Below are 10599 nucleotides of genomic sequence, written 5' to 3' on the forward strand. Positions count from 1 at the left end.
TGGCAAACAAGGAAATTATTATCAATTATGCTATAAAATTATAGTTTTACGAGTATTTATATTTTAAAAACGATTATTTATTTTATTTACACATTATATTCAGAATGAATATAGATTTCACCTGATATTTTTCTTTATAGAGTTTGACCGCGGCAGCATGAGCAAGGAGTAGATGGTGTGCTACTATGTACACCTGCAGATCATCTTGAACGATTTGAACATCTACCTGGAGCAAACGTTGCACTTGCATAACCTTGTTGTGCATACATCATTGGCTCATTTATAGTTACCCAAAGCTTTACTCGATCGCCAAATGTATTAAAGCACAACTCAGCATAATCACAAAAATCATCACTGTCATATAATAGGACAATATGAATTACGAGTTCTCACACAAATAATTAAAGCAGATTAATATGAATAGTCGTTTCTCATACACATATTTAAAATTGTACTTACATAATTTTAGGGTTTAGAAAACCTTGATATTGATCTTCTATAACTTGTGGAAGATCCCAATGGAATAGAGTTACAATCGGTTTGATACCTTCAAAATAAACAAGTATTCATTATTTAATATATTTGTTTCCTTCTAAATGACATTTGGAAGAAATAAAGGTCAATTTATGGAAAAGTCTTTAAACATGAGTTCTTGTTTATCTTAATATTTTATGCAAAATATTTATAAAATTTAAGTGTCAAAATTTGTCAAATAAAGTGAAAATATATCAAAGATTAAAGCACAGTCTAAGGTTTGTTCGCTATGGAAAAGATGGCCATTTTCTAAGAAATTTTTTCAACGAAATCGAAAGACATGACTTTTTGTTTAGTTGTATAAATTACTCAATTGAGGATTTAGAAAATAAGACTTTTTTTGTCATATTTTATGCTCTAATACATTTTATACTTTATACGACCACTATTCACATATATTTTAATTCTTTTTCTTGCTTTTTACTTAGTCACTCCCACGTGTGTATGTATATATATATATTATGTTCTTTTCGTTTTCATATATTTTACTATTTATAGTTTTTAATAATTTTATAAATAATAATTCTTATCAGAATAATGTATTTATATTGTTGAATTTAAATAAAATTTTAAAATATAATAATCTTTAGTAAACAAATATTTTGCACTAATTCGATATATAATAATGATTACTACAAAAAGAAATGAAAAAGAAACTATTTTGATTTTTTAATACACAAAATGGAAATAGAAATTGTTTCATAGAACTAACCAAAATATTAGGCTTTAAAATTAGTAATGTATTACTTATTTAAAATTGCAAAGTAAATAAAATATATTAATAAGGGAAAGGGACATTGCTATTAAACCTTTTGATAATAGGTGATTAATGAGTTTATTATAGTGGTTGATGCCTTTTTTATTTACTCCTCCACGTCGCCCTCCTTCTAAATTATTGTACAAAATATAAGAGAAATAAAGTTAGAAAAAGTAACTATTTTTTTTTTCAAAAGAGCTAATAAATAAAAATATATAACGGTAAACTTACATTTTTTAAATAATCATAAAGTTTGAGCAGTTTAGGTTTGATTAAAAACATATGAAACTTGAGGATTTTTTAAAGAAGGTATCCCATATGCATGGTCCTCTCCCGTCTTTAGTTGTTGCACCTTCATACTATTCAATAAAAAAATGTTAAACTTATGTGGAGTAATACATAATGACATCTTAATAAAATGAATATTTGGTTTAAAAAAATTAATATTATAATTAGTTATATACCTGATAAGCAGATGATCATATCCCAAAGTCAAAGGATGCAGGAAAACTTGCTCGATTAATTGAAATATTATTTTCATTCCCACAAGCTATAGTGGAAACTAGTAAATGGGTAATTATGTAAACAAGACATCCAATTTTCTTGTTGAATTCAATTTCAAAATCAAACATTTTGTTCGTGTAGAAGATGTTGAAGAATGTGTTTCTTTTTATAACAAGTGAAAACCTCAACTGATGTTTATTATTGTTAATGTATATATTTATATACACAATTAGTGGAAGTCTATCGTAAGTTGTAACAACTAACATTATAGACATGGTTTCAGTTTCTATGCAAAAAATTAATTACAATATTACAACAAAACTATTCTATAATAAGAAAAATAATAATGATGATACAATAAATTCTTCATATTGCATAGAAACTGAAACCATGTCTATAATGTTAGTTGTTACAACTTACGATAGACTTCCACTAATTAATTACAATATTACAACAAAACTATTCTATAATAAGAAAAATAATAATGATGATACAATAAATTCTTCATTAAAAGCATTTCTTTTATAAATATAATGTGGATACATAAAACCCCTTATTAAATATTTCTCATTAATAACTAAATATTTAATTTGGCAAAAGCTTAAAAAAACTTTCCTCATTAATGTTCTCCAAATCACTACAAAGAAAAACACACACACATATACCAACAATTTTTTAGATGCATTTTTATAGATCGTCATTATTAAAAACATTAAATAATTTGTACATAATCTTATGCCCCTAACGCATATCTCTATATATATATAAAAGTTCAGTGCAAAACATATTATGTGAACATATCATGTCAGCAATAGATGAGTTGTAAAAATTATAAAATCTATTATAGTGAAACACACAGTTGATAATAAAATATCACACTAGATATAAAATTACAAGTAAAAAAATAAAAAAATCTTAATTTTTTTAAGTAGATTAATGTTCATCCCCTCCATCGTCGGTTACAAAAATCATACAACCCTTCCCATATTTATCGGTTATAAAGAAACTTCAAATCATTTCATTCCATATTTGTCAGTTACAAAAAAATTTAAAACCTTTTGATTCTTATATCTGTTACAAAGCTTAAAACCCTCTAATTAAAAGAAGATTAATGTTCATTATACCCATCATCGGTTACAAAAAGCTTAAAACTCTTTGATTCTCATAACTGTCGGTTATAAAAAGTATAAAACCTTTTGACCCAATATATTGTTGAAGCCTGTAAAATGGATAAACTTAAAGAAGAATTTTTATTGGGACTAAATCGTAAGAAATCCCGCTTCGACCCAAGAATTAAAGTTTCTCTGAATAATGTTTTACATTTTCTGGAATTTTTTTAGAATTTTCTGGGCACTTGTTTTCTCGCCAGAAAACGTCCACCCGGATTCCGTTCACCGGAATTTTGAAGCACGTTGGGAGGTGATGAAAAAGTATATGTCCATGGTCAAACTACCTTTGCAGGAAGGAAAGCCCGAAGGTTGTAGTCTTAAAGTTCAATGAATCCCTAGGGAGGAGAGTCCTTAAATAGGCTCATATCAACTAGAAGCTTTAGCATAAAGCTTAACTAACTGGACACATGAACTAATGAGCATTCTGGACTCCAAAGATATGCTCCTTTTCCAAATAACACACCGAATCTTATGAAAAAGTAAAAATGGAATGGCTCTAAAGCCAATTAATTACTTAGACGTGGAAATGTACTCAATCTCAGGTATATTTTCAGATCTCTATAAATAGCCCATTGACAAACGCCACAAGGTATGCATTCATTCTTCAAACACATACTGTTTTCAAATTTACTTCCTTAAAGTAGATCACTGAGTTAAGCGGCCCCTCCCTAACTGTTTGTTGATTGTTTTAGGTCTTTTCAAGTCCGATCGCGATCATGTGTGGATTGAGAGACATCACTAATAGACTAATAGAGATAATATTATCATATTTTACTACAGTTCTAATTCATATGGTTATAAATTAAAATAAATGATGCTTTAAAGGCTTGGTCCACGAGATGAATTCGTATTAGCAAAGAGTTTTCTAAATAGTAAAAAAAATTGATTTTTGGACAAAACACGTGGCTGACACACTGGCCACACCATATATATTCTAGTTTGAATCTCCTAGACATATTTCCTTCTGAAGTACTTTTGCAATTCTTTTTAGAACATCCCCCATTCTCGTTTTCCATTAGCTGATCTTTCACATATGTCATTACTATTTTCATTATAAGAAAGACAAAATCTCATGCTTTAGCTAAATTATTTTCTTCTTGAAACCACTCTTTAACCAATTTAGATAGGTAATAGTTTTGAAACATTGCTCATTGACATAACTAGCTTCACCATATGTACAAGAAGATAAAGGCCATTTCTTCTCAAAATTTGTTCAATTGAGTGAAATATGAGGAAATAAAAGAAGGTTGATTGTCATTAGAAGAAGCTAAAATAAACTGAATGATGCAATTAGACATTATCCTTAGGAAAACCCATATTAACAGGAATACTTTATTATGCTTATTAATTTATGTTGTGTACATTGAACAAGTAAAAGAAGAGAGCCACGTAAGCTACTCTATACTAGTAACAGTAAGAAATTTTTTGAACCAAAATGATGATTGTTTTGGGTATCTTTTGAATCCATTTTTGAAGTCAACATGAACTATTCCAGATTTGGCTGTGTAGCCAGCTGTCCACTCAAAATTGTCTAAAAACGACCATGCTATGTACCCCTTTACGTTTACTCCAAGCCTGTTCAAGTCATCAATTCATTTTTTTATCAACAAAATCACCATTATTGTTTTTTTTTTGTAATTTATAATACTCACCTTATTGCTTCAAGAGTGCGACTTAGATGACTATGAAAATATTCTATTCTCACTTTATCATCTTCCAAAATAGAACTTGTGTTATCTTTATGCTCAGCAACTCCTAATACAAAACAAAATAAATGTAAGAATATGAAATAATTGTTTATTATTCTTATATGTGTAGTTGTTTTTTACCATTCTCTGTAATATAGATTACAGGGTCATTGTACTTGTTTCTGATGTAAAGTAGATAATATTGAAGCCCTTCTGGATAGATATACATCCAAGTACCCTGTTCAATTAAATTAGATTTAGGAACTTTAATTACTCTCTACATAATTAAATTATAACAATATTTAAAATTCTAATAAAAATATTTCAAGAAATAAAGAGTAGCATGATAAATAAAAAAAGTCACTTTATGATACTTAAGTTTTATATTAATTTATAAATTATACCTCTATATGAGGACCAATTGAAATTCCATTTCGTTCACCTAAAGTAAGTAATTTCTTTGATTAGAAAATAATAAGGTAATTTTAGTGAAGAAAAAAGTTGATTTACATACTTTTAATATCGATACAAGAGTCAGTGATGTAGTTCAAATTTTGAGTTCGACAAGGAGTATCAGCAATATATCTCGCAGTATAGTAATTGATTCCGATGAAATCATAAGATCCTTTAATCGTATTGGTTTCCTCCTTAGTAAAATTTGGTAATCTTTTTCCCACATTAACAATCATTTATAGTGGGTAAGATCCAGAATATAGTGGCTCCATAAACCTTCAATAAAACAAAAAAGTAAATTCAGTTCCATTTTATTTTATTTTGATATACATATCCATATTTATATAAATTCAAACATAAATAAAAATAAATAAATACATACCAACCATATGTAAAAGCAAAACCTCGATCTGTTGCTAGTTGGTCTTTTGTGAATTTGAGTATGGCACCATCCAGTTAGTATTTAGTGAAATTCCAATTTGACCTTTTTGCGAAATCTACAAAGTTTTAATTGAAAGAAATTAAATAAATTAATAAATATTTTATCATTTTATGTTTGTGAGTCTATTAAGCATGTTAGGTTTCCATAACTTAACTAATTAAGATGTTATTAGTAGAGTCTCGTACAATGGATTATTTATTTTCTGATTTCTCTTTATGCTTGCATTCTAAGGATTTTTTTTGGCAAACAAGGAAATTATTATCAATTATGCTATAAAATTATAGTTTTACGAGTATTTATATTTTAAAAATGATTATTTATTTTATTTACACATTAATATTATGAATGAATAAAGATTTCACCTGATATTTTTCTTTATATAGTTTGACCGCGGCAACATGAGCAAGGAGTAGATGGTGTGCTACTATGTATGGTTCAACACTGGAAGCAAACGTTGGACTTGCATAACCTTGTTGTGCATACATCATTCGCTCATTTATAGTGACCCAAAGCTTTACTCGATCGCCAAATGTATTAAAGCACAACTCAGCATAATCACGAAAATCATCACTGTCATATAATATGACAATATGAATTACGAGTTCTCACACAAATAATTAAAGCAGATTAATATGAATAGTCGTTTCTCATACACATATTTAAACTTGTACTTACATAATTTTAGGGTTTAGAAAACCTTGATATTGATCTTCTATAACTTGTGGAAGATCCCAATGGAATAGAGTTACAATCGGTTTGATACCTTCAAAATAAACAAGTATTCATTATTTAATATATTTGTTTCCTTCTAAATGACATTTGGAAGAAATAAAGGTCAATTTATGGAAAAGTCTTTAAACATGAGTTCTTGTTTATCTTAATATTTTATGCAAAATATTTATAAAATTTAAGTGTCAAAATTTGTCAAATAAAGTGAAAATATACCAAAGATTAAAGCACAATCTAAGGTTTGTTAGCTATGGAAAAGATGGCCATTTTCTAAGAAATTTTTTCAACGAAATCGAAAGACATGACTTTTTGTTTAGTTGTATAAATTACTCAATCGAGAATTTAGAAAATAAGACTTTTTTTGTCATATTTTATGCTCTAATACATTTTATACTTTATACGACCACTATTCACATATATTTTAATTCTTTTTCTTGTTTTTTACTTAGTCATTCCCACGTGTGTATGTATATATATATTATGTTCTTTTGGTTTTCATATATTTTACTATTTATAGTTTTTAATAATTTTATAATTAATAATTATTATCACAATAATGTATTTATATTATTGAATTTAAATAAAATTTTAAAATATAATAATCTTTAGTAAAAATATATTTTTCACTAATTCGATATATAATAATGATTACTACAAAAAGAAATGAAAAAGAAACTATTTTGATTTTTTAATACACAAAATGAAAATAGAAATTGTTTCCTAAAACTAGCCAAAATATTAGGCTTTAAAATTAGTAATGTATTACTTATTTAAAATTGCAAAGTAAATAAAATATATTAATAAGGGAAAGGGACATTGCTATTAAACCTTTTGATAATAGGTGATTAATGAGTTTATTATAGTGGTTGATGCATTTTTTATTTACTCCTCCACATCGCCCTCCTTCTAAATTATTATACAAAATATAAGAGAAATAAAGTTAGAAAAAGTAACTATTTTTTTTCCAAAAGAGCTAATAAATAAAAATATATAATGGTAAACTTTCTAGGTAAAACTCTAGACCAAGAGATGGAAAATCTATAAATATCAAAACCTATGTCTTTCAGTATACGCACATCTTCCTGGTGAAATATATATGTATGTTATTAGATTAATTAAGAAATATATTTATGACGTATAAAAACAACATATTTACCTTGTATCTATGATACTGGTCAGTGGTAATACTAGCATTACTGTGGTCAGCTACAGAACATGCACCATATCCAAATTTTATTAAAAAAATATATACATTTTTTAAATAATCATAATGTTTGAACAGTTTAGGTTTGATTAAAAACATATGAAACCTGAGGATTTTTTAAAGAAGGTATCCCATATGCATGGTCCTCTCCCATCTTTAGTTGTTGCACCTTCATTGTCACGTCCGTGTTCAAAAATATCACTTATAATTTATATTTTAAAATCATAATGTTAATGCCTTATATCTATATGCACGTACATCTTTTCTTCCTAAAATGAAATTGGATCCAACTGGTGATTTACCAGTTTAATAAAAGTAAATCACCATATGCATAATTTATTCATTAAACAAGTCTTAATTAATTAAGTACTAACTACTGTTTTTAACCAAATTGTTAATTATTTTCATAGATCAAAAGTAGAGCCACTGTCTATTCATATATAAATAAGTATGGTATGAAGGAGTTCTATAAATATCTAAAAATTAAGTTAGCTGTTCCTTATATCAATTTGAGCAAAAATGCATCAAAGAAACACTTAAAAAGCAACAAAAGAGATCCGGGTTATGATAGATATATATAATGAGATTATTAGAGGGGAGAGAAATTTTAATTTGGGGGAGAAAGGGGTGCATTTAGGAATTTGGGGGAAAATAAAAAGAAAGGAGTTTCTCTCTCTAAGAAAGGGACCGTTCATCTATCTCAACGGAAAAAGAAAAATCTTTCATTTTTAGGAGACCATTCCCACTCATTTCCATATTCTCCATTGATGCTTACAGAACAACCAGGTTATTGGTTTTTGTGGTCACTGGCGTTTGAATCTGTCTTTCTCTCACCATTGCCTAACGGTTTTCTGAGGTTTTCGCTCAAGGTTCTCTTACTTTGAAGAACTTTCAGACTATTTCACTTAGGGAAAACGGAGCAACTTACTCCGAATTACACTTCCGGCGGGGTTTGGCAGAGGTTCCAACCCTCCCAAAGGGTTAATGGTTATCGGTTATATCCTCGGGACTCTTAATGGTCCGATTAGAACATGCAACATGATTTCCAAAGGTAAATTGTCTCCATTCGCGAGTTCTATGATTTCTTCTTTTCTAAGATCTTTGCTTACAGTTGCCTACTATGTTATTATTCTCTGAATTCTTGGTATGTGGCTGTTCCGTTTGGCGTTCGGATTAAAATAGGAAGGAGGAGGAAGATGACCTCCTAGACTGGTTTTAAAATTTATTCTGCAGATTTGAGCTAGTTGGGATTTTTCCCCAAATTAGAGATAAATGTGTTTTCCAATGGTTGTTTTCTTCATTTATTTAAAATTGATAAAAATGGTTCGTTGTTGTTCCTGTTGTTTAAACTGGTTTCGTTTGATAGAAATCGTTTTATATTTGAGTTATTCTGTTTGTTAAATCGTTTTAGATTTGAGTTGTTCTATATGATTAAACTTGGTAAAAATCGTTTTAAAATTGAGATATTCCGTTTGGTAAAACTCGTTTTAGATTTGAGGATAGGGAAGTTTTTCAAAGGTTGTCTGGGAGAGGTATAAAAAAAATAGATAAATATTAGAAACCATGAATTACAAGAGGAAGAAAATTCATATCCTTCTTGCTTTTCTTCTTAAGAGGATTCTTGGTGGTGCTAAAGGATCATTCATTTTTTTTATAAAACCCCATCTTCTTAAATCTTTGTGGGGTTTAATTTCGTGCTTGTATACGGCGGTGGAGATCCGAAGTCTTTCACGGGGTTTTTCTCGAAACTCCTAGTGGTTTGAATTGAACATGCACTACGGTGTTCAAAGGTAAAATTGTATTTAGGTTCCTGTTCTTGATTTCTCATGTTCTGAGATTTATACTGACATAGTTTCCTGATATATGATATATGTTATTATTGTCTGAGTTCTTTGATCGAACCGAGAGCGCGGGTTCTTGAGGTTTTCTGTTTGGGGTTCGGATTGAAATAGGATGAAGGAGGAAGATGACCTCCTCTACTGATTTTCTGGGATATTTTTTTTCTTTCAGATTAGGAACATGGTTTTCTTTGTTTAATAACATGAGTTGCTACAGTAATTGAGTTGGTTCTTGGTTGTGAGTTATTCTTGTGTTTGGATCGGATGCTAGCTGCAAAATACTATGTTTGTCTTGAAATTAAGTATCCTTTTTAATCCGAGTCAGCTTATTAAGAATTTTGGAGAGTAGTTTTCACGAGTAGAAAAAAATGAGAAACAGGCAACATTTCTTGTGCTTATATAATTACAATATAAGTAGTTTCACATAATTAAGTACTATAAAGAAAAATATTGTTATTAAGCAAAAGGTCTATAAACAATTATTTATTTATATTATAGTTTCAAAATGATATTATTAGTAAAAGGTAGGATGCTGAAAATTTATCTTAAATGCATTATTATTAATGTGGGACTACAAAATTTTAATAAAAACGGTTCTTTGGTAAAAGAGGCGTGTTAGACCTTGGGTTAATTCGTTTTGTAAAAGAGTCGTATTAGACTTGGTTAATTCGTTTGATAAAAACGGTTCAGTGATAAAAAAAAATAGTCGGGTTAGACTTGGAATTTGATTCGTTTATGAGTCAATATGTATATATATATGGGTCATTTTAGCACGTTGGGATGATTTTGAATATAATCGGGTATATTTGATAGAATGAGTAGTTTTAGAATTTAAAATTTTGAAATTATATCCTATGGTAAAACAAAATGGTTTAAACCTTGGTTGAATTGGTTTGGTAAAAAGAGTCGTTTATGGAGTAAAATGAGTTCGGTTAGTAACAAATTCTTTAAATAAATAAATTAAAATCGTATATATATATATATATTCTAGTGAACATAAGTAGTAAGAATGGGGTTAAATATGTATATACCGTGAATAATTTAATTCGAAAAATGAATTGCATAAACAATTTATCATTTCAAGTAAGTTATGGAGATACAAGGGTAAATGAAAAATAAATGGTGTGTAGTAAAATCTAAGAAGAACTACGTGGCTTTGATTCCCATTTTAAATTTTAAATGACGTTGCGTTTGGGATACGTAGGAAGCTTGATAGAGTTATCAAGTCCAAGCCAAATAAATAATAAAATTTAGATAATTTGTGATAGAGTTTCTTACGAA

General features: G+C 28.4%; 1 protein-coding gene across 1 annotated transcript; it reads right to left on the minus strand.

The window, feature by feature from the left end:
• Positions 1-5521: 5521 nt before the first annotated feature.
• LOC136229829 (beta-glucosidase 12-like) lies at positions 5522-8245 on the minus strand. Its single transcript, XM_066018714.1, has 8 exons — positions 8218-8245; positions 7578-7649; positions 7433-7482; positions 7285-7358; positions 7105-7181; positions 6223-6310; positions 5910-6117; positions 5522-5602 (listed from the first exon to the last, which is right to left on the minus strand). Exons 1-8 carry the CDS (start codon positions 8243-8245, stop codon positions 5522-5524), a joined length of 678 nt encoding a protein of 225 aa, XP_065874786.1.
• Between the last annotated feature and the right edge of the window lie 2354 nt (positions 8246-10599).

Source organism: Euphorbia lathyris, chromosome 5, assembly GCF_963576675.1.
Source record: "Euphorbia lathyris chromosome 5, ddEupLath1.1, whole genome shotgun sequence".
Taxonomy (NCBI): Eukaryota; Viridiplantae; Streptophyta; class Magnoliopsida; order Malpighiales; family Euphorbiaceae; genus Euphorbia; species Euphorbia lathyris.